General features: G+C 39.3%; 1 protein-coding gene across 2 annotated transcripts; it reads right to left on the reverse strand.

The window, feature by feature from the left end:
* Positions 1-1,693: 1,693 nt before the first annotated feature.
* Positions 1,694-13,820, reverse strand: LOC18422065 (plant/protein). Of its 2 annotated transcripts, none has more exons than XM_006827273.4 (5): positions 13,335-13,820; positions 10,883-10,982; positions 10,663-10,798; positions 2,421-2,516; positions 1,694-2,301 (listed from the first exon to the last, which is right to left on the reverse strand). In XM_006827273.4, exons 1-5 carry the CDS (start codon positions 13,771-13,773, stop codon positions 2,164-2,166), a joined length of 909 nt encoding a protein of 302 aa, XP_006827336.1. In that variant the 5' UTR covers positions 13,774-13,820; the 3' UTR covers positions 1,694-2,163. The 2 variants fall into 2 exon arrangements, with proteins under 2 accessions (XP_006827336.1, XP_088722343.1); XM_088866217.1 differs by having other exon boundaries at positions 13,226-13,820.
* Between the last annotated feature and the right edge of the window lie 11,800 nt (positions 13,821-25,620).

The following is a 25,620-nucleotide window of genomic DNA, read 5'->3' on the forward strand; positions in this document are numbered from 1 at the left end:
TTCAACCCTTAAAGATCTTAAAAATAAACAGTCTACATAACTTGTTACTCCATGCATTTTTTTTTTTGAAACTTCAAATGGTCAATTAAGAAGTTTTTAACATCGAAACACTCTTTTGTATGGGATTTTTGAGGTGTAGACCCTACTTCCATAATATAAGTTTGCAACCTTTTGTCATCTATATGTACCGAGACCTTTGTATGTTATGATACAGGTATCATACCAACAACATGACGTGTGCCCTTACTAAAAGAACAGAGAGCATCATTATCATCATCTAATACCAACAACATGATGTGTGCCCTTACTAAACAACAGAGAGCATCATTATCATCATCTAATATGTAAGGAGCCCAACCAGAGGAGCCATTCATTCTTCCGCTTGCACGCAACACATTAGAAACCAAAATAGAGATCCATGGAGAATAGAATAAAATAGTATTACGGACCTGTGGACTCGGGCGAGTAACTCTGCAACTAAGGGTATACAAAAAATATTCTAAAAAAAATTTGTTGATGATTTGGTTTTCTTTTATAAAGATGAGTGAGTTTATTTTTGCAATAACATCTCTGTTATATTCTTTTAAATTTTTTTAAAAATCCCTAGTTATAGGTTTTTTTTTTCTTTAAATCTATTTTTTAAAGCTTAGTTGAATTATTTAAGTCTGCTTTTAGTTTTATTTTACTTCTACTACCTTTCTTTTTTCAAATTTTTTCACTCTAGACCCTAAACCCTAGGTAATATCAAAGTTATACCCTCCACAGCCACACAAGTTTTTCCCATGACGTCAACGTTATCATCCCTTGCACACTGTGCAAATAATTCTACATCGACCTATTGAGAGAAGGATACAAGGAGGAAATGATCTAGCCAAAGGACAAAAAGAAAAACCTGCTAACGGATCCAAATGGTAAAGGAAGCTTACAAGTTAAGGTCCATATCCACACACCTCTAGATAAATCACCAAACCCTAAAGATAGAGCTTCAAAAATCACCCCTACATCATAACCTATTTACATCATTAAACCTATCTAAAGCACAATTTAGACCATTCATTACAAATGTTATATTACAGCTGGTAACAGAAAAACAAGCAAGAAGAATAAAACAATCTAAGACAAAATGCGATGGAACAACCCACAATTTCAGGGTTCACACTCGAGGGTCCTCGAGGCCTTTTTCTGATAAAATCAACTTCTAGGTTCGGACGTCGTAGAGCTCTGAAAGATCTTTGTGTAGGGTACTGATTCTTGATTCCTCCACTTTGGTCACATTCAACACTTAAAAGAGAATAAGTAGATAAAAGCGGAGGCCAGCACCCTTTTATAAAAATAAGAAATCGGGTTTGAATGTTAAGGCCCAGTTTGGACTTTCGATGCTCCAATATATAGGATGGGGTTTCTGATACACATATACAGGAGCGACAGCAGTGCGGGAAGGGGAGAGAGAGAGAGAGGGGGATAGATGGATTAGAGAGAGAGAGAGACATGGAATAGAGAGAGAGAAACGGAAAGACGACTGTAGGATGAAGGATGGGAAATCAGGGCTGTTGGGCATGCGTGAAGCCTATACACGAGCCTGCGTTTCCCACTCTTTTCCTTCTTTAATTGTTAAATAGGTGAGCGACCATCTTGCATTGTTTATTCTTACATGCAGGGGAAATGAAACAAATCTCATTGTTGAATAGCTGGAGCACACTAAATAGGTTACCATTCATTCATGGGTTGGCTTGAGAAACATCGCCAAAACATCCAATCATATTAACTGGTCTAGGTCGCTTGGGGCTGGCAACATAGCCACCAGCAACAGTTACGTGCTGAGTAACAATTACATGCTCTTCTACTGCTTAAGATGGTGGAATATGATCATCATCCACCAAAAGCTGACTTTTATGGGGTTTGATTTTTTTTATTTGTAATTTAAATAAGCAGAATTTAAGTTCTTTACTAATCTGATATAAACTAGAGCACACGTTTATGTGCTTGGATATATCAGTTCCCGATGCCCATAGGACGCAAGATGTCAAAGTAAGCAATAAATGAGCGGATTAGGATCTTTACTCCCCTTGACGCATTTGGGGTTACATCTCTGAGATATCACTCTCTATACATAATTACATAACATGAGTCTCCCTCGCCAGTGTAAGATCTGCAGCAGAAGCCTCAGTTTAACTCCTCACGATCTTCTAGTGACCGCTTTCGAGCTCTCAGGTTGAGCTCAAGGCTTTTAGGTAAAGGCGGTGTCCTTCCTCGACGAAACAGGACAGCAAGAGCCCTCATCTTGTGACAGAGATCAAAGACCTGCTCAAATGAAACCCCGAGTATTGCTTCAGTCTTTTTATTTAAGCACCGCAAGCCAATATTTAGTCTTGCGGATTATTACAAACTGTTTGTTGAGTAGATTAGATGCTCCCTCTTACAGATGATGCTTCAAGTTCTGCAACACCATCACAACCTTGACCTCCACCTTCCAGTAAGTTGCAGTACCTCGTAGCATCTTGCTCGTCTTCAAAAACCTGAAATCACAATTATTGGTCATCCATGCTAGTTATCTACAACCCAATGCATGTTACTTCAGAGGAGGAGCAGCAATGTGTTACAATAGGATGAGGTGGAAAGACTCTTGACTCCATGACCCTCTACCTAAACCAGAATAATTCAGAGATACTGAGATATTTAGGTCCCATACAAAAGCAAACGACTTCTCAAAGTCACTAAGTTTTGAACGGGAAGGTATGTTAGGCAATACACTGAAACAGGAAGATATGTCAGGCAATACACGGCCATCAAATAAACAAACTTCATCTCCAATTTATCCAATGCTCCAGTAATGACATGGAAATACTATTCTCATGCCGCATAATAGAAAGAAATTTAACAACTTAAAAAGGCTTCAGTGGTTCAAGGAATTCCAAACTAGAGAGTGTTCAAGAACATTAAGTTTAAAGATCATGGACTATAGTTTCTGACGGTGGCAGTTTTACAGGCCCCTGATGTGGTTCAACCCCAACACCTCGTAAAAAGTAACAGAGTTGAGCGTGCGCCTATATGACAGTGGGGCAGATTTGGGAATTTGGCCATACAAAAGGGACCTCTTTATCAAGAGGAGTGACAAAGATCATCCCTAAGAAGATTTGAGGTTGGAGGAATTTGTACTATGGGTGAGGTGGCTCTTTGTTGTGGGATGTGAAGCCGAGGTCTTTCTTCCGATATATGAGTGGAACAAGAGGTGTTTGTGATACCTGGAGGCAGAGTTGTCTTTCACTATTCTAATCAGATGCTCTTGTATATGTACCACGCTATGCATTTAGAGGTGATCAACTCTGGCGACATAAAGCCATCTCACCTTGGCTAATCTTTAGGCAAGTGGACATGGTACCAACGGTGATTTGGATCTGTTTTGGTAGCTTATGAAATACTGATATATGGAAAAAAGAGGTAACATATTCTAGAATGGCTAGTCGCAAGGAACTTCTTTAATATTCCATATCCACTTCCAAGTTCATAAATTACGAATTCAAATCATATACATTTGTATTAAAGAAGAAGTCCCATTTCATCATTAAGGGTTAGCACATCAACTTCAATTCATAAGAGAATCAGCATAGACAGCAACAATTTTCTTGAAAACTTTCCAATATTATATACAAATTCCTAACTAACTTTGTCGCTTCAAGTTTCAACTAAAAAAAATGCAAATATTTTCAACATGTTCAATCTAATCAACATGATCATTTGAGCCTTATCTCAACTATTTTGGGCTAGCTATAGGAATCCTATCCTGCCATTCCGCTCTATCAAGGGATATACCCTCAATCAGACCATAAGTCACTATATCTTTTCTTACTATTACTACCCGAGTCCTTTTGGACCTTCCCCTTGCCCTTTTAAACCCTTCCACCCTCCTAATTGGTTGTTGTTCTAGGTCGACACTGCACATAGCCAGACTACCTAAGTCTATTGTCCCTCATCTTTTTTTTTTTTTTGAGATAATCTATTGTCCCTCATCTTATCGCCTAATAGAGCTACCTTAAATTCCTTCAGATGTATTCATATTTCAAATTTTATCCTTTCTTGTCTTCCCACTCATCTATATCAACATCCTCATCTCAGATCTACTCATTCTATGGATATGTTTTTTTTGACCACCCAAAATTCCATCCCATAAAGCATGGTTGGTCTTATAGCCGTCCTATAAAACTTCCCCTTCAATTTCAACATGCTTCCATACAAATAGTTATTTTAATTTTTTAACTTTTAATAGTATCAGTGTGTTTATACTCGAAATTGTGGGTAGGGGACTTCGCCTCCGCCTTGGTTTTGGGTGCAAACAAATCGATAAGTTGATAGAGTATGAGTCCCGTCAAATTACGTTCCGAGGGAGAGTAGGGTCCTAAGACCTTATCCCTCTCGGATTGCCAACAAAGCCGGCTTCCCTACTATCTTAACCTTGGAACTCAACAAAGAAAGCTTTCGAAAAGGGGTTGAGATACAAAGGATAAAAAAAAAACAAGGGAAGAGAACCACAAATAAAAGACTAAACTAGGGAAATATAGATAAACATGGGTGAAGAATCTAACTACAAGATTCAGAAAAAATAAAAAATTAAAGAACATGGAGACGAGAGAATGAGTCTAATCTAAACATGCATGACATAGAATGAAAGAGAGAGGAATATGGAAATACGAGCATGGTTACAAAGAAGCAAAGATATGAGATCCTCATAAATAAGGCAGAGAGATATGAGTATGAAATGCGAATAAAGATAATAATATAACATGAGAAGAAATAAAATGGAAGAGAGGTAGAGAGAAGGAAGCTAATACTAATAAATAACATGCAATGAGAGTAACAAAACTAAATACAAGAAAGAGACAAAAAGAAAGAGCATAAGAAAGAGTGTTAATATGAATGAGATGGAGAGAAATAGGGAATGATCATTAAAAGGGGGAAGAGAAGAATAGATGAATGCGGATTACTAATAGAAGATAATGAAAGACATGAAAGATAAATGTAATAAGAAAGGGATGAGAGAGCCTAAGCTATTGAACAAAATATACGGGAAAAAGATAAAGTGAGTATGAAAGAGAGTAGGAAATAAGCGGGATGAAAGAAATGAGATTTAAACTACATAATAAGGGGAAAGGGAAGAGATTAAGGTAAATCTCCCTAACTAAAATAGAAAAAGCACAATAAAGAAGAGACGAATAATCACTATAAAGAAAAAGACGAGAGGTGGCAGAGATCTACATTATTGAGTGAGTAAGAGGGGAAAAGAGAAACATACAACAAATTAAAAGAAATATAAAAAAGAGAGAAAACAACCACATAATAAAAAGATGAAAGATTTGGATGAGAAGAGAGAGAAGGCTTATGCTATCAAATAGAGAAAACTATGAGGAAGTATTAATGTAGCAAACCAAGAGAATAGATGCTCATAAGAGATAGAGAAGGTAAATATACATTAACGAAGAGGGGAGAAAAGGGGGACCTTGGCAAAATGGGAAAAGGGCATAAACACCACAAACATCAAGGAATGAAGATTACTATGAAGAGAAAAGAAACTATTTAACAAAGAGAATGGGAGACAATGATGAGAAGAGAAGATCTACATTACCACATAAAAAAAATAAGACAGAGAAGCAAATGCTACAAATCAAAAATAATAAATACAACGAGAAAAAGGAAAAATGATCATATAATGAGGGGGATAAGAGGAGAAAGAGAATGGTAACCTTACACTATGAGATGAACAAAAGGGGAAAGGGGAATCAATACCAACCAAAATAAAGATGAAAAGAAGATCGAATGCTAATTAATAAGAACCTTAAATAAGAGATTTGAGAGACAAAGATAAAGAACTAACCATAACTAAATAAAGACAATAAATACTACATTAAATGAAAGCAAGGAGAGATAAATGGATCATAATAAAGGAAAATAGGGTAAAAATCATAAATGTGAATAAAAAGCAATAAATACAAGAAATAGTAATAAAAAGAAAATAAAGTGATGCTTTAGGCTGGGCCTTCGATTCAGATCGTATGGTTGCACAGTCGATCGCGAAATTTCTCAGTTTTTAACGGGGCAAATAGAAATAGGAAGAAGAGGGCCCGGATGGTCTGCTTATCCGGACCGCCTTCGGTTTGAAGTGTAGCTTGAAGGAGTTTGTAGTTGTAGTTTTGGAATGAAGGGATTTGGTAGAATGGGGGATTGCTCAAGTGGGCTCACCTTGGGGCTTTCTCTCAAGCTCAAACTAGGGATCGAGACTAAAGGAATTTGGGCATAACCTAAGCTCAAGTCCGAGCCTTTTGGATGAGGTAAAAGGGGTTATTTATAGGCAAAATGGACCTATGACAGCTTGTAGGTTAGTTTTGTGCGATTTTTAGGCCATAAGAACTTTGGCGACACTTGGATTGGTGCTGACGCTGGTTGAAATGGCGCCATATCATTAATGTTGTAATAATGATGGTCAGTGAATATTAATTGCTCATTAATGCGGCTTTCATACGACTTGTCAGAATCTGGCGCTATGGGCAATGGCACCGGCGGCATTCTGACTGCCTTCAAACACTGTTCTGGACACATGTTGCGTTCTGGTGACTCTGATCAGGTTTAGATGGACCAATCACAGCTTCAAGCTATTCCAACTAACCCGATGGCATTTGACCTGCCGCCAGATACCAGCTGGCACGTCGTTGTGGTTGTACCTTCGTCTGATCATCAACCAAAGAGAATTCGACAACGTCGAGCCAAACTGTCGTTTGACATGTCAACACGGGCCTGCCATGTCGGCGTGTACAGAGAAACATGTCAGCCCATCACTTCAGTCACATTGGCCAGGCTGTTTCCTGCCAAGTGAATATCTCAGGACCTGGCGCTAGTGGAAATGGCACTGGGGGCATTTGGCATTGTCGCCAGGCTTTTGTGCATTCTAGAGCTCAATAAGGGGGGCCGGGGGTTTGGCACCATTTGGACTGGCGCTGACACCATTGGGAATGACACCAGGCTTCTGGTCTTCCGGGTCGCCCATGTGATGACTGAGGTGCCTTTGGTATCTTGCCATTGGACATTTGGTAGGGCATTGGTGCCCGTTGAGGTAACATCATAGCCTTTCATTCTGAAATGTTTCATGATCAGGTCGTTCTAAGTCTGTCTCGCCTTGTTTCGCCTCTTGACGCCTTTGGTCCCACTGGAGCAATAAGGGTTTGGTGGAAGCTAGGTTTACGGAGAAGAGGTTCTAGTGGGGTGAATGGTTTAAAATATCCAGGTGGTCTGGCTGAGACATTTCAACTTATCCATAACTTCTCCAATTGAGATCGGGGTATCTACACAATGTATTATGACTCGATCAAAAGATGTTATCATTCTCTATCAATGCTGTGGACATAGATTATCAAATAGGAAGATTCTCATAAACGTAACTCGGAATCCCATCTTTTTTTTTTTTTTAAATGATGACAATGATTTGTTTTACCATATATAAAAAGTTATATATGTTGTATGGGCCTATTACCAGGCCAGCTAGTGGCGACCATGTACAAAAAAAATGGTGCTAGAAAAAGAACCCAATAAACAATAATGGTGCCAGAGGCAGCACACTGTATAGGAGAAGAAAAGAGACACAGAAAAAAATAAAAATATTGAACTGCTAGCAAATACACTCATTAGGTTCATCCATTGCCCTTGGCAACCGCTCCCTCTTTGGCAAAATTATGTACGCCAGTGTTGGCCTCCTGCCAAATATTGCTGAAAGGAGATGCAAATGTACCTACAAAGAAAGGAAATCATCATCATCATCCAAGCCTTACCCCAACTATTTGGGTTGGCTACACAATTCCAGTTTTGCCACTTTGCTCTATTAAGGGCTATGGACAGGCAGAGGTTCCCAAGACCCAAGCAATGACGTTGTTGGAGTCTCCTTCAACAACAAAGGAATCCCCCCAATCCCAGTTGAATCTCTTGATCCCTTCAACAAAGCCATAGATTCTGCTATGGTGGAATCCTCATTGGCCGGGATGGCCAGATAAGAAAAGAAGGATATCGTCGTTATGGTTATAAAGAGCCCTCCAAATCTTGCATGCCTTGGGTTTCCAAGATAGCAACCATCAAAGTTGAGTTTGATCTGATTTGTCTCTGGAGATCTCCACACCAAAGAGCGGGAGATCTCCACACCAAAGAGCGGGAAATTGTAGCTGTTCTAGAAGACAAATGTTACTCCAACTGCTGAGGAAGACAGATGTGGAAAGGCTTTTGAGGGTGTTGTGGTTTCAAGCCCAAAGGATAACCACAGTTCTAATACAGGCCAAGAGAGCATTGGGGTTAGCCACCGTAGCCTCGAAATTCTCGCATTCCTCCCAGGCCACAAGGTCCATAAAGTAGCAGCACACTGAAGCCCGCCAAAGGAAGATGCCTGATGCCGGGAATGGTGGAGAGATAAAGGGTTAGAATGGTTAGGTAACGGACTGTGGGGTAACCCAAACCCAACCAAAGGTCTGAAGGATGTATGACCATAAGGTTTCGGCCAGCTCGCAATGAAGAAAGAGGTGGGCATTGGTTTCCTAAGCAGCTTTGCACATGGAGCATCTGTTGGGTATTTGGAATCCCCTACTTTGAGCTTGTCACTGTGAGAACAGTTGCTAGAATGGTGATCCAACAAGATGTTTGAATCGTTTGTATCATTGGGTTCAGCCATGCTCTCCTTGCTAACAGAGGTGGGCTGGGGGAGGGGTGGGGGGGGTGGTGGAGAATGGTGTAAAAAGAGGCCATCGAAAGCACACACACAGCCACCGGAGCCCAGATGATTCGATCTCATCCCACAAGGGGGAGGAAGTTGTTTTCTAGCAAAGATGAGAGGGATATGAACTGTGCAAGCTCATGGTCTTGGAGTGACCTTCTAAATTGGGGCTCCAATTTCTCCTATTGCCAATAGTTTTGGAAAAGTGCCTAATGAATGCCTCCGGGTGCAAAGAAAGGCGGTAGATAGAGGGAAGGGAAAGTGTCTTTTAATGGGTTATCACCAAGCCCAAATCTAACTCTCCTTCCCTAGTAAAGAACTGGATATTTTGCTTGAAGTGAATGAGGCTGGCAGTCAAAGACCGCCACATCCCAGATGGTCTAAGGGCCGAGGGAGGGTAGGCTAGCCACTCCAAGGGGTGAAAGTGATGTTTGTCCCTAAGGACCGACTGCCGGAGGGGATTTGGCTTTGTGGCAAAGCACCATCACCATTTCCCAAGAGTGCAAGATTGCAGTGACATAGATTACGAATACCCAGACCCCCTTCGTGTTTTGGCAAGGTGACGATATCTCAAACCACCAAGTGGAGGCAGCGACGATCTTCTATGTCCGGCCACAAGAAGTCCCTCATATGTTTCTCAAGAATTCGTGCAATGGAGGTCGGAATGCAGAATAGGGACATTTGGTTGACTGGGAGATTAGAAAGAGTGGCCTTGATAAATGTAATGCACTCAGCCCGGAAACGAAATCTGCCTTTTCAGGATGCTAACTTGCGGTCAAACCTTTCTACAATGGGGTTCCACTATTGTTTGCTGGACTTCCCCATGCACAACGCAAACAAAGGTACTCAGTGAGGAGATCATCGTACCACACCCCAGTCTAGATGCCAAAGCAGTGTTGTTTTGCAGTCCAAGGCAACCCATCAGTTTGGATATCCCTAAGTCGACTTTGAGGCCCGTGGCAAGCTCTAAACGTTCTAGAAATAGCCATTCTGTTCTGATGCCCCGTGTAAGATGAGGCTATCATCAGCATCTTGGAGGTGCAAGACGCTTGACCATTATTGGGGACCTTGAAACCCTCCAGTAGTTCGTGTTGATAGAGTCTATCGATGGATTTTCTGAAGCAGCCACCAGCACAACAAGGAAAGGGGACAGGGGGACCGCCTGGCGAAGAAGCCCTTGGGAGCACCGTTGATAAGGATGGAGAGAAAAGGACCCGAGATGCAAACCAAGATCCACTTCCTCTACTTCAAGCCAAAGCCTGAGCATGATAGCATCAAGAATGGCCCAATCGACATAGTCATAGGCCTTCTCAAAGGCAATATCAAATACCACTCCAAGGACTTTGGCCTAATGTCTAGAGTGTATACACCCGTGTGCAATCAAAGCTCCATTCAGAATCTGTCTATCCTTGGCGGAGGCATCTTGGTTTGGTGAGATGACCAAATTTAGGACTAATTATCCCATCTTCTCCGTCCTCTCTCTTTAAGTTGGGAAATACTGATATGAAGATGGATAATTGGTCTTCTCTACAACATTAGAAATACCATCAGCGTAGGTCTGCAACAAAATGTGCACAGTCCTCTGCTCGTTTTCTCTTTTCTTTTTATAAATATTTTGCACACCACAATGCATGAGAAAGTGGATCCCTCAGAGAGAAACAGGAAAGTGAAGGAGATCATTACCCTTCATCATGAAACAGAACCATGGAAATTAGTCTCAATCATTTCAAATAGGACCATGGGTGAGAAAAGTTTTCACCATTGGTAACAAGAAGATATGACACGAAACATCAAGAAACTAACACGTGAAAAGCATCGACCTGGATACACAAGGAGATAATGGCATTACATACATCTTAAATCTGAAAAGCAACCCACTCTTTACCTCTTGATAGAAAATATGAAGAGAGCTACTAGATACTTACTAGAACTCCTTCCCTGACATCTTCAACAAGCATATGGAATCTTGTGCTACCTGTTGAGCATGAACCATGAGTTCCATTTTCCGATCTCCTCTTCCCCTCTTTAGAAAACAACATTCCAAGCTCCCTTTCAACTTCACTAAACAAAAAAAGGAAATGGGAGCTGATGAGTCCTCAAAGCAGCTTTGTTCAAGTAAGACAGACACAGGAAAGCAAAGCAAACCTGCGATTCCTTCGTGTTTTCATAGTCAATAACTGATTCTCCTGCTGAGTCAGAACATAAACTGGCTTTGAATCCTCTCTCCAGGGATTGACCTCCAAAACTGGACACAGAGGAGCAAAGATAAAAGAAAACCAGAAATAAGATAAGCTGCTTGTTTATAACACTTTTCAAATGACAGAAAAATTAGGCCACCTGTCTTTAGATAACAATACTGAAGACACTTGACTGAAATTACATGAAGAAACTGAGTGTCAAAGATGCTTAGAAAACTCAACAGAGAGAGAGAGAGAGAGAGGGAGGAGAGAGAGAGAGAGAGAGAGAGAGAGAGAGAGAGAGAGAGAGAGAGAGAGATGGTTGAAATGGGCAAGCAAAGCACTAAATTGTCCGTCATTTTGACACCTCAGACATCCACTATCGAGACCCTGGCTAAAATCCTGCTGAAATCCATTTTACGATAGTTCAATCTTCTTATTGTTGATATTATGCATGCCCTTTGATGACCAGATTGCCCCAGGACCATGCTTCACCCTGAAGGCCCCCAGCAAAAGCATTAAACCTAGGCTAGCATTGTCCTAAGACCTAAGCAACCAGAAACGCAATAAATGAGCCCAGCTAATAAATTATCAGATGAAGGGTTTCCAAGTTCTTCTGATGAGCAAATCAATGTCAAAATCTCAAGATTTTAAACACTAATCCAACAGGTCCAAAAATTGGCGCAATCCTCAATTTCTATAAGTCTCCTAGTTAACGTTATTTCTCTAATCCCGTGTGCTTGTGAATATTCTATGATTCCGAAATATTGCCAGCTTTCTTCATTGATTATATCCAGTGCATCCCAGCACAGCGAAATCCAAGTCCAAACCATCATTTGTTCTACCAAAGTGTTATGCATCCTATGATGTTATGCACAACCAAATTCTTATCACTCTGTTATCTTATTTTTCCTCGAGAATGCATATCCCTAGAATCACATACTATCAGTCCTCGAATCTCCTATACACCTGAGATCCAATGGGTCAAATGACCAAGCAAAGATGTTCTCGAATGTCCTGAGGTCCATGAGCATATGTTGCCAATTCTCAGGTGACAATAAAGTCCCTGGAAGGTCATCCTTAATTTTTCCTCAGTAACTGGGTTGATGCCCATTATCTCATCAACTACAGCAGAATAGCTCTAGCCAAAACTTTTGATTGACTTCTCAGACTCCGTCTTGATTTCTTTGAGCTCTGAATTGCTCCCGCATCCCTGAATCTTCTGGAATTTTTGAACAGCCATGTTGTATCTCTACTGCTGCAATTTTCAACAATATATGAGGCTTTTTAATAGTTCAAAACATTTTAAATTAAAGACACAGTAGTTGGTGTGGCCCCTGAGAGTTTCAGTGAAACAGTGTGTCGATTTTGCAATGTTCCTTTGATCATGGCCACCATGCAAATGGCCACCATGCAATACATCTCTACAAGTCTAAACAATAGCATCCTATCCAGTTACATTTCTTTCCCATCATTATGCACTAGTATCAACTCTATCTCACTCCATCACTCCATACATCCCTTTACACAGACCTTCAATTGCACCATTTCCAACTTTTATATGCTCTCACAACCCTTTCAATGGCCACCTAATTTTCTAAGGATTCCAAATATGAGTATTTGAGGAATAACTTATTGAGAGGGTAAAACATGAGATTTCAAGCCATATATACCAATTCAACCCGTTGTCATGAAAAAAATAGTTACGCAAAAAGGAGAACTTGATCATGGGATGTTTGGGTGGCTTTATTCAACACTACCTGGACCATTTATGGGGATGCTTGGGTGTATTTGCTTGTTGAATATGGGGCTTGCTCATTCATTTGAGTTGAGAACCATAAAAGCCACTTCGGGGCAGGGTAGTCAATAGGCCATCACCAGGGGCCAATTTTCCTCGGCCAATGTCATTGTGCTTGGAATGAGACTTGAAGAAGGGCAACAAAGAGATTCCCCACGGAATGGACAGAGCGAGTAGATGAATATGTGGGCTGCATTTTTTTAGAGTAGATGTAGAATATGTACTAATTACATGACATGTTTATTTAGCAGAATGGGTAAAAATACATCATGTTCCAACTCAGACAATACAGGACCCAACCATTTCAAAGTTCAAACGATAGGCAAATGAAGACCCCCTGGTTGGACTGGACTAGCAATAAGCAACAGTTGGGAAGCCTTTTTAATTGAATTGAATTGACTCACTCAATTAGCTGGTTGGACTAGCAACAAGCAGCCATTGGGAAGCCTTTTTAATTGAATGGAATTGACTCACTCAATTAGCAATAACGTGACAGTAGAGTGAACCATTTACCTTAACCAGGACGGAGTTTCTCTCTTTCTCTCGCTTGAGGCATCTAGGAACAAACATTATAAAGGAAGCATCAAATGAAATCAATGGTAGTTCTAGAGAGAGTGAGAACCGTCGTAGCTACTGGAGTCAATGCACTGATTGAGCTGGCGACGCATGTCATACGCACGGGAAGAGACCTGCTTCACGAACTGGTCTGACGTGAGAGGAATTCCTCCTTCCATGTGGAGCGCCTCCTCCACCCCCAACATCTCCTCCTCTTCTTTCTCCTCCTCCTCTCTTTTCTCTGCAAACACACACCATGCTAGCTTCCTCCTCCTCCTCCTCCTCCTCGGAGAAGAGGAGAAAGTAATGGGGAATTTGTTTCTGCTTTTGAGGGGGAAGGAAGAGTGGTAGTCATTGTTGCTCATCATCATCATCATCCTCTTCTTCTTCGCCATGTATGGTGATGGTGCCATGTAATAAATAGTTGTTGTTGCTGCCAGAGAAGAAGAGGAAGAAGAGGAGGAAAAGCGCAACCAAAGCGCCGCTGCCGCTGCCGCTGCTTCCATTTTGTCTGGAGCCCCCACCACCACTTTTAATCTCCCTCTCTGTCCACACCACTTGCTCTTTCTCTCTGGTTTACTTATTTCTTCAACGACAACAAAACCACACGTCTGTGCGCCACACGTCTCTGCGCGGTGGAGACTGGAATACTAAGTTGTTCCCTTTCGTGAGTAAATAAACCCTGTAATAAAATTTCTTTTTCTTTTTACAAAAATACTCTTTTCGTACAAAAAAAAAAACTCAATGTACACTTGCTATCGCACCCAAGTAAATAAACCCTGTAATAAAATTTCTTTTTTTTTTTACAAAAATACCCTTTTTGTACAAAAAAAAAAACTCAATGTCGAAACGCACGATGCAACTGTTGGAGCGCATTGTCTAGAACATATACTGCCGGAGCACCTTTGAATATTGTCGGAGAGCTGTGACTCCAGGACAAGTATCGTCGGAGCGCCCCATTCAATTGCCGAAGCTCCTCGTCTCTAGAACAAGCACTGCCGGACCGCATTTTGCAAATGCCGGAGCGTTGTTGTCTCCAAAACATGCACTACTGGAGCGATGTCTCTCAAGTGTTAGAGCGCGCTATGCAACTGTCGGAATGCTGTAGCTCCAAAGTATGTATTGCCAGAGCACCCTTTGAGATTGCCAGAGCGCATTGTCTCCATAACGTGTACTGTCAGAACGCCTTCTGTTACTGCCGGAGTGCTGTCTTTAGTGCCGGAGTCATTTTACTGTATTAAAAGTCATACCCTCGTATTATAAGTCTTTATATTTTTTTTTATTGTTTCTAAATAAGTTCTTTTGATAACATGACAATTTTTGTTTAGAGATGGCATTGGGGTTGAAAGTGAACTTTGTTTAAACATCTCTCGACTCGAGGTGGTTTCGTGAATTTGTTAGCTTCTCCACTGGGCCGCCTAAGCCAACAAGAAAACACCAATAGGATGACCCCATACTTGTTCGTATACGGTATGGAAGCTTGGTTATCAATTGAGATAGAGATATTGTCACTGAGTGTTTTCTCTCGCAAAAAAAAATCCAACAAGGAGCAAATAAATAAATAACAAAAACCCTAAACCCTAACTGCTCTTAAAACCCTAGGCGACGGGCATCTCCGAGCCTCAATATCTATGAGAGCTTGCCGCCAACAGCTTAAATGTGCATACCAAAGAAAGTCATCCTGGGTTAATTTCAAAGAGACCTAGTTCTCAAGAAGGTCTTCTATTCCCTAACAAAACCGCGCCCGCGCCCATTAGGCAAATCCAAGCCAAATTAGGAAGGGCCATACGCGATAACTAAGAGGAACGTCACGCTGGTAAAACATACAAGTTCAATAATCAAGGAAGTTAGGAACCTAATGACCCCATCAATCCATACACTTCAAGAGATACTACTCTTAAAAGGTCCCCAAAGAAACTAAAGGGAGGAGTAGTAATAATGATAATAATAACAGGAAAATGTTTCTATACTTCCCCTCATAGAAGATATATATGTCCCCCATCCAGCCGTCCAATTTAGATCAAGTGAGCATCTGACCGTTTGATCCACATCCGAAACCTCAGAGTATTTTATTTTTAGTTTTTTCTACAAATAAATTGTATGAATATAAAATTTGGTATGTGTCATCTTCTCAATGGGATGCACCTAAATAAAATATTAAAAATATTATTCGATAATAATGACCAAAATACCCCTTAAAACTTTTAGGGATATCTTGGTTATTTTTATTTCATTAGGAATTATTTTATATTTTTTACAAATGCCAGTTCAAGAGAGGAATGGAGGCCCAAAATTTGGTGTGTTTTTGTAGAAAAAAACAAAAAATAAAATAGTGTAAAGACGTGACATTGTGATTGGGGCCATCTCAACCGTCCATTCAGAATGGACGGTTGGATAGGGGGAAGCATAAGTCTTATGTAGTAGGGGAAGCATAGAAATTCTTATGAATAATAATAACAACAACAACAATAATAATAATAATAATAATAATAAATAATGAGCGAAAAAAAATAAAGAAAATAAATGATCGACGTGTAGAAAACTTGAATTGGGTGTCATGGGTAAAAAAAGAATTGACATACACACTAGGAATATTGTAGGCAAAAAATTCACAATAAATAAAATGGTTTTTTTTTTTAACAAATATTATCGGTCCCTAAAATTTTTATTCCTCAGGCAAAGGGATTACAATAGTTCACTTACAACATTGGATATTCTAATCGCTGAAAAATAAACACCACCTTTTGCCAGTAAATGAGTAACCTCATTTGCTTCTCTATAAATATGATTGAAGGAGATAATCATAGAACTAGCCAAGTCCGTCACTACCAACCAAAGAGATCTTAGTAACCATGGTACCGGTTGTTCTCTATTACACCACTTAATGATATTAAAAAAATCATCTTCCACCATACATAAGTAACCCGAAAGCATTTCCTTAAAAAGCTGAAGGCCCTAAGAATGACCTGGTGGTGGTGGATTTATTTTTGCAGTGATACAAATGAGAGCATGCTGAAGGGGCTACACAGAGGATGATGCTGAAACAGGTATGTAAGTATCTTTCAGTTTTTAGTTTCGACAGGGGAAAGGATTATACTAATGTTTAACTATCTACAAAATTTATCTATTTTATGAGAATTATATGTTTTTCTGGCATTCAAAAAATGCAAAAGGTCGAGAACATCGTTGTTTCTGAGTTTGTATAGTGTTTGCTTGTCTACTATGGCAATTTTTCATAAATTTGAGTTAAAAAGTGTTAGTAATTGCTTATTCTAAATCAAAATAATATACCGTAGGGCAACAATGATCAGTTCACTAGTTTTTTTTCTAGCCTCTGTTGCGTATACATCTTTAGTAGGATAGTAACAAACAAAAGAATGCCTGGAAAACTCTTTTGAACCATGCAAGATTCAACACAAAATAAGTCCAGGCAGAGATAACAAATTCTCTTACCATACCCATTATTAAAATTTAATGAGTTAGGGCATATCATGGTCCGATGCACCCCTTCTAGGACATGACCCGTGAGGTGCGGTGAGTCATCGTTTACCGTCGCGGTCTATAAGTGACTTGAACATCCAATATACCCAAGTGAGAGAGATTTCACTCATTGAGGAAACACAACCACTTCACAATGATAAAATTCAAATGGATTTTTGAAAATGGAGATTTCTTAAATTCTGTTTTTTTCAAATTTACTTGACGCCATTGTAGTTATCTATAAGTGGATTTCATCCCTCTCTTGTCTTGTAGCGTAGATATTTAATTTGTTGAGTTTGAAAGAATGCCGCATCCCCAAATATACTGAGCAGTTTTGCTCTCAAAATTTAATTTAGACTTTTTTAGATTAGAGTATCTGTAATTCAATGCTTGTTTCTTTATTGAGTTTTTTTGTAGGTATGGTTTCTCTCTCTCTCTAAATCTATTAAGACCTTGTCTTTGACATCGGGATCATGGTTGAGTTTGATGTTGCATTAGTTGATTGCATTTATGAACTCACTCTTATTATGTATATAATGATCAATGTAGAAATGAGTAGAGTTAAGTCAGTACCTTGCTAAGTTTAGGGCCCGCACAAGCTATGAGTTTCATTTCTCTTCTATACATTTTCAAGAAGGACCATACTTTGCTTCATCATTGCCTAATATTTTTTGGATTTCATCATTGGCAATATGATGGCTTTATAAATATGACCCATTTTCCAATTCCTTCTCTCTAAAAACCAACCACAATACCGTCACTAACGGGCTAGAAATACCTAATGCATATTGAACCCCAATCCAAAATCCTTAGCCTAAAACAATATTAAAGACTACTTTCCTATTTTCCCTCTTTGTCCACTTGCTTTTGGTCAACACTAAAGCCTTTGCATATATTTATCAATTAGAGTTGCCTCTTGTTGTGCATCACATCTCATCCTGGTGTGCTTTATTTTTTTAGGGGCTTTTGATTGATGTCCTTTCAAGTTCAAGTGACAAATTTCCATAATTCGTTTTCAAATAGTCACATCGAGTTATGTGCACGTGAGAGGGAGAGTGAACACATATATGCATGCCTATTCTTTTAAAGAAATTCAGAAAAGAAAGCCATGATATCAGTCGTAAGGGTATCCCAAAAGACTTTGAAGAGGGCTATAGGGAAGCTGTCAGGGCTGAGGGCCTGGTCTCCATTGAGATCTTTAATGGCCTGGAGTAAAGGGCTTTCCAAAGAGGCTACAGATTCGGGAGATATAGAAGAGAAGGAGAGGTCCGCCATTACTGGCCTAGGACCAGAAGGGGAAGAGAAAAACTTGGAAAAATATTCGACAGCCGCTGCCTCAATGAGATTGGGATGGTCAACAATCTGGTCCCACACCTTGAAGTGGGTAATAGAGTTCTCCCTTCTTCAACAGTTGGCTATCTTGTGGAAGTAAGCTGTATGGGAGTCTTTTTGGTATCATAAGTTTCCAGGGAGCTATGAACTCCATGATTTTGGGAAAAATTTGAGCATTTGAAGCTTTTTCTACAAGATAAAACCGGCCCACCTATTCACGGGGGGGGGGGGGGGGGGGGGGGGGGGAGGGGAGAAGGACTCCCAATGGTTACAGACAGGAGAGGGGAAGCCGAGCTCTTAGAGCCAAGACAACTCAAAGTGAAAAGGCTTAGGCCCTCGAGGAAGGGACTGGGTATCCAGCAGGATAGGTCTATGATTTGAGGCGAGCTTGGAAAGCACCAGAGAGTGGGTGCCAGGGAACTCATGATCGCACTCGAGAGGGGTTAGAAATCTATCTAATTTTGAGAGGCTTGGATTAACTGAATGACTAGACCAACGGAACTCCGCTCCTTCCAACAGGATGTCTAGAAGACTGTTATGAGCTAAGAAATCAGAGAACTGTACCATTGAAGGGGCAGTTTTGTCGTGGGAAGTACGTTCGTGAGACCATATGGTGATATTAATATCACCTCCTACGCACCACTAAGAAAAAAGGAGGGTCATCAAAGATTGTAACTGTCTCAAAACGACCAATTTCTCATTATCTTCTTGTGGTCCATAGATCACATTGCACTTTCAATGGAGGAAATCAATGATCCTAGCTATGACAGAGAACTTGCCAATGTGAGAGGCAACTAAGGCGTGTTGAGATGGGACCCAGAGGACCCAGATACCGCCAAAAGGTCTGATTGCATCCAGAGCTAACCACTAGTAGGGAAAAACCCCAAATATTTCGAATTTGGGAGAGTGGGGGAAGGAAACTTGGTTTCCACCAAATCAAGAAGAGAGGGAGAATACTGTGAAACAAACGAATATTTTGCCGTTTTCCTGGGTGGTCCAAACGCTTATATTCCAAATAAAGATCTTCATAACAAAGGTAAGGGGCAAATGGCACTTATGGTCGAGCGATGAGAATGCTGAGGAGCCGAGGGAGTGGGGAGGACCTTAGTTGAGGGTTCCCTTTTCTCATACCTTACTTTGAAAGAGCGTTGGATAGCTCTCGGGATGCTCTTAAATTGGTGGCGGGAGCCTTACCTTGACATTCTTCGACTTTACAGGTATCTCAATTCACTATCAGCATTGATGAAGGCTTCAAGGGCTTCATGTGGGCCGTTGAACAGGAAGCCCATCACTTCAAGGATCTCGTGTGGATTGCCTTGGGCTTGGTCGATTGTGTTAGCAAAGCTAGAGTCCACAAAGGCCGGTGAAGAAGATTTTGAGGAATAGGGTGAAGAGGGATTGCCTCCCTACAACACCAGAATGGAAATTCTTCTTTATTAAATGGGATTGAAACCGCATCAAATGTATCAAGGAGAATGGTAAAGTGAGACAACAACAAACGGGTTCTTACCTTATCAAGAAACTCTAGTTCACTTCTCCTTTCCTATCTCGCATCAAATTCCAGCCTACGAGTAGCTCAATCATAGTATTGCTTGGATATTAAGAGAAAATAAAAGAAGAGTATCCAAAGATGGATAGGTATCCAAAGATGGATAAATATCCAGAGAAAATGGCGGTAGTGGTTACCTGAGCACTGCTTGAGCCTTTTCAATGGCTGCATGAAGTGGAGAGGTTCAGTTATCCAGCGCAACAACTCGTTTAGTTCGCTTCTCCTTTCCTCTCTCAATCAAATTCTCAACTGCTTTGATATTTAAAAAAAAAATAAAAAAAAAATAGCATCCAATGATGGACAGATATCCAGAAGAAAATGGCAATGGTTGTTACCTGAGCTCTGCCTTTCAATGGCTGCATGATGTGGAGAGGTTCGGCTATCCAGCGCAATAACTCTGCTATCAACATTGTCTTCCATTCCCAATGCTTCTAACTTTAAAAATTTAAGCAAGACACCCACCCATCCTAACAGCACCATCACATGGATGAATATATATATATATATATATATATATATATATATATATATATATTTCAAGAACATGTACATGCTGTGGGGAAAACAAACACATGATTCAAATGCGCAATTGAACTAACGCTAGCATAATACAAGCCTTTCAACCACGTTAAGGTGCTGCATCAAAATACTTTGGTACCTTTTTTGATATATAACAAAATTTCTATATATAAAAAGGATCAAAGAACACAAAAATACAAAAGCGAATGACATGGGTCAAGAACTGCCCTGAGCCAGAAATCATCATCTCGAAGACAAGCTGGTCTCCCTCTGCCTCCACAAAGATACCTAGAGACAGATTTTCAATTTTATTTTTCTAATTTGGGAAACTGAAGGGTGGCTACATCAAGTAGCATGAGTAAGGACATAAGTTAGGCGGCAGAAAAGCTGAAAATTGAAGTGCATCGATGATTCTCTAGAAATTAAACAGTGGCCTTATCAGGGTTACACAGATGCACATTCAAACTTTGCACAGATATGCCCCTTATCCTCTTGATTGATGATCAGTTAGAGAGAGAGAGAACCACGACACCTTTTTCTTTTCCACTTGTTCCTTCTTCTATTTGTATTTCTGTTACAATCTCTTTATGTTCTCACTCTCTCTCTCATTGAAAGAATGCAAACCTTTATCTCTCTAACTATTTACAAATGTACTTCTCTTTCTCTCACTAAAAAACAGTGCACAACATAAGTCAGAGACAGAGCTTTGTCAAAGGATGCCAGTATGAAGTAAAGTCGGGGCATGGAAGCAAACAAAAGTCTAATCCAGTACCTCAAAATGGATCAGATATCCTTCAATCTCGGCAATGCAATCATTTATATATGGGCATTGGATAGTGCTTTCTATGCAGTAAGTCTGATTGGCACTTCTACTGTACGGTGGAGATATACACCTAATTGATGGCCAAAGGGTACATCACCATAGGATACAACACTGAATTGCTCAATGGGGATCTCAATAAATGAGCCATAACTTTCGTGGACCGCTTTTACGAAGTAGAGGATTTCTCTGCTATATACACCAAAGGATTTTTCATTTTCAGGAATGACTTCAGGTCTTCTTTGTCTCAGTTTGTCCAGATGTTGCCCATACATGTCCTGTAAAGTTTTGAAAGTATCTCTGGTTTGCTTCTCTTCAAGAATGTCATTTCTTTTGAGGAAAACTATGAACAATGCATGTAATTTCCAAACCAAAGGAACATGTAAAATTGGTGAACTTGGATTTTCAGAGCATAATGCAGACATAGCTTCAAGACCCAACAGAAAGAAATGACCACTCCTTGCAACATCTATACTCTCAGTGGCATCGACAGTTGCCAAAGGACTCAGGAACCAATCCACAAGAAGTGGCAGTCTCTGGTTTGCCCCCTCTATTTGCAATTTGATATACTGCATATTTCCAGCTGAACTACTTGGGGCATCAACAGTTTCTTCATAAATTGTATCCAAATTACCAAACTTTAGTTTGGTTTTGTCTAGGATTGCTTTTGTTGTCCACTGCATTGTGTGCTCTATTTAGTTAATTTTGTGATGGATTTCTTTCATCCTAATTCTTGTGGTTGTATTTATCTAAAAGCAATTTTGTGATGGATTTCTTTCATTCTAATTCTTGTGGTTGTATTTATCTAAAAGCAAAAACTTTATTAAGAACCTGAAAGAAATGAAAACAAGAGGTCAAGCAACTCAAATTCCTCTCGCATCAGATACACCTTTATTAAAGAGTGAGCCCAAGGAAGTGGTGGAGGTCAGGATGCTAGCATATGCCCTTTTGCTCCTTTTTTTTCTGGCCAGGCATTTTCCCTCTCTCATGTAGGAAAAGGAAAGCAAACCCCTTATCCTCTTAATTGATAATCAGCTAGAAAGAGAACTACCGCATCTTTTTCTTTTCCACTTGTTCCTTCTTCCCTGTGTTTTTCTATAATCTCTTTATGTTCTCTCTCTCTCTGAAAGAATTGCAAATCTCTCTCTCTAACTGGTACAAATGTACTTCTCTTTCTCCCAACAATTGAAGCAGCCGCCATTCCATTTATTTATTCTCATAGTGATCAAGAAACAAACCAAAATCATTTTCTCATGACACATAAAACCTAAAGCAGTGAAGAATGTTTCCCAAAATCCCAATCCTCAAACTAATCTCCCACTTTACCCAGGGACACGGAGTGGAAAAAAGAACGGGATTGGGTTTTCCCTTTTTTTCTTTTTATAAATAAAAAAGGAGGTTGTGGACGGGCTGGCTTGGTCGGTGCGGCTCGACTGATATGGCTTCGGCTCTACTGATATCAGCTCGTCTTAGCTGATACCGGCTCGGCTCGGCTTATATTATTCGGCTTAGCTCAACTCCATTAGAGGTTCATTACAAATTTACGTGAAGTCAGCTGAGCCGAGCCGAATCTAGCCGAGCTGAGTCTAATATAACTGAGCCAAGCCGAGCTGATTTTAGCCGAAATAAACCGAGCCGAGCCGATATTCATCATTATTGGCTGAGCTGAGCCGATACGAGCTAAGTAAAGCTAACCTCACTACATTTAGGCCCAAACTAGCCCCATAAAAACTAAAAACAATTTCTAAAAATTTGGTAAAAATTAGAAGAAAAAATATATTAATATTTAGCATGAGAAAAGTTGTAACAATCCTAAAATTTCAAAAAAAAAAAAAAAAAAAAAAAGGGAGACAAGATGCTTTTAAATAGGTGATGGTCTGTTTGAGTATGATGGTCCTTGGGGACCATCACTATTTTCAAAAGTTTTTGCCTTTGCCTTTGCCTTTGCTTTTGCTGCCTGCTTCTTGCTGCCTGCTGCTCGTCACGTCCTTTAGCGGACGTGGTTTTCGTATGTTAAAAGCAGACGCTTAACGCGACACCTCAGGTATGAGGTAGAGCGTAATAAAATATTATAATAATAAGTTATAAGAATTTAAATAGGGGAGGTGAGCACTCCCACTCTAAAAAATTTTAAGATCTCTCTCTCTCTCTGGTCGAAACACTGTGAACTTCTCTCTCGAACCGAAATTTTTATCGGAAGCTCCCTCTCAAATAATTGTGGGTAAGTGACATCGTCTTCCTGAAAAATAGTCTATTTCTAATAAATAGTGATATTTTCGTCTAGGAACTTTATTTTATCAGTTTTATGTGTAAGTGACCTCATTGTCTCGAAAAATAATTCATTCTTTTTAAAAATAAAATGAAATAATTATTTTTGCTTATTATCATGAATTTTAGGCGCTATAAATTTTATGCGCACGTGACCTCATTATCTTGAAAAATAATCTTTTTGATAAAAATTGTGATATTTTATCTATGTTAGAAATTTTGAATGCTGTAAATTAGAAAAATAAATTTATTTATTTTTCTTGTTTATTGTTAGAAATAAATGTGATATTTCTGCTTTTAGTAAAATTGTGATATTTCTTTCTACTGTTTTGAATATTTAGACATTGTAAAATTCATGTTCAAATGACTGCCTTATTATTTAAAAAAATTGACATTTTTGCAATTGATTATAGTATTGTTGTGAAATGTTTATTTGTGGATTGATATCCCATAAATTGTGATAATTCCGTATTCTTGAATTTTTATAAGAGTTTTTTCTATACATATTAAATTGGCAATTATGCTAGAATGCCTTTACAAACTGCTACCTTTTTAAATTTGAGCCCAAAATATTTGATTGGTTATTTTTGAAATGTTATATAGAGTGATTGTTATTAATGGTTTAAGTGAAATTCATATTAATGATTTTAGTGATATGTTGAGTACATGATATTGCTGCTTTTGAATGTTTAAAGAGATTTAGAAATAATTTAAGTATGCAAGTGGACTCATCCGGTTTGCCGGTGAGGTATAAGTGGACCTATCTGGGACGCCGGTAGGGATTAAATGAACTCATCTGGTACACCGGTGAGGTATAAGTGGACCTGCAGGGATTAAGTGGGCTTATCTGGGATGCCGATAGGGATTAAGTGGACCCATCAGGACGCTGATGGGGTATATAGGTGACCTACTTGGGACGCCAGTAGGGTATTTTGTGAAATCCTTTGAATTATGTACTGCCGTTAAAAGTGTTATAAGCATTTCAATTACTCGGATTATACTTAATTATGCATTTATTGAAAGTGAAACTGTTGATGCATTTCTGTTAATAGATTTCATTTTGAAAAATATTGATATCTTTCAATCATGATTATTTTTAGGATTATGATGATCACTTACTGAGTAGCCAAACTCATCAAACTATGGTAAACATTTTTCAAGATAACTACAGATTCATTTTGAGTGCTAGTCAAGATCAACTTTGGAAGATACTGTTGTTGTGCTAGCTTTCTTTATTTACTATGTAAGACCTCGCCACTGTAAATTTGTCCTATCAATAGATGTATATATGTTTTGTCTGTCACATCTCAGGAATAACAGTACTGTAAATTCTTGGGGTGTGACAAAAGCTATCAATAGAAATATAGAAAACTACTTAGGTATCATAAAAAATAAATTTTCTTAAATAAGCTCCAATTTTTAACTCTTTTTTTTGGCTCTCACGCAGACTCTCTCTAAAACCCTCAATTTATCTCTCCTCCTGGATGCTCTATTATTGATCATAAAAAATTGAAAACCCCAATTTCCTTAACCCCAAACCTACAAGGCCAAAACTTGAACCCCCAAGCTAGCAAGTCGTTGTTTAAAACAAGAGTTTTTAAAAAATCTCTGATTATTGAAATCCTTTCAAAACTCAGGTTTTTCAATAGATCTTCAAAAAATCATATTTTTTAACGAAAACAATACATACCCATACTTCAGTTTTTATGAGAAACACTTCGGTAATATGATCTCTTGCAATAGAGGCAGCGAGTATGGCTTCTTTCAAGTCCTTCCTTTCCATAAAGTTTCTCTCATCTTGTAAAATGCTCTGTTTGCTATGGGACCAATCTTCTTTCTCTATTCTTGATGGCATAGGTTTTTTCACTCATGAAGTTATTTTAATAATGGCACCAATTTTGTTAGTTACTTCCTAGACGTGAAATTGCGCTCAAGCTTCTTTCTCTTTACAAAAAGTACAGCCTCTCTCTCTCTCTTGTTGTTCTTGGACAAGGATAGAATATCAATGGGAAAGTCATTGTTTTAAGTGTGCCACTTGCAATGCTACCTTAGTTAAGCACATGAGAATCTCATTGTCATTTCGAGATAATTTGGAGTTTATATTCAGTGCCTTCCATTGGTTTTATAGAAAGTAAAAGACATGTATGTTAATAAATATAGGGGCAAAAGGTTGTCAAAAATTTTGGATGATAGGTTTCAAAAATCACCAATCAGAAATAAGATGTGTGTATAAAGATACACACAGGAATATTCATGGCTCATTTGATACTAAAGCAAAGCAACCAAACTCATATCTCAGAGTCAGAGGAAAGACCAGGCTGGAACAAATGAGCTGAAATACATGCCAATCAACACACCCACACAGTGAAACCTTCATCCTCATCC

This window comes from Amborella trichopoda, chromosome 4 (assembly GCF_054954075.1).
Source record: "Amborella trichopoda isolate Santa Cruz 75 chromosome 4, AtrichopodaSantaCruz75HAP2 v2.0, whole genome shotgun sequence".
Lineage (NCBI taxonomy): Eukaryota > Viridiplantae > Streptophyta > Magnoliopsida > Amborellales > Amborellaceae > Amborella > Amborella trichopoda.

What these genes read in the sequence shown, in the direction of transcription:
- LOC18422065 (XM_006827273.4), bottom strand. Translation starts at nt 13,773, where the DNA reads ATGGAAGCAGCGGCAGCGGCAGCGGCGCTTTGGTTGCGCTTTTCCTCC. An exon ending in AAAACACGAAGGAATCGCAG is followed by an intron (nt 10,799 to 10,882) that starts GTTTGCTTTGCT and finishes TTTTTTGTTTAG; the next exon opens with TGAAGTTGAAAGGGAGCTTG. An exon ending in CAGAACTTGAAGCATCATCT is followed by an intron (nt 2,302 to 2,420) that starts GTAAGAGGGAGC and finishes TCATTTGAGCAG; the next exon opens with GTCTTTGATCTCTGTCACAA.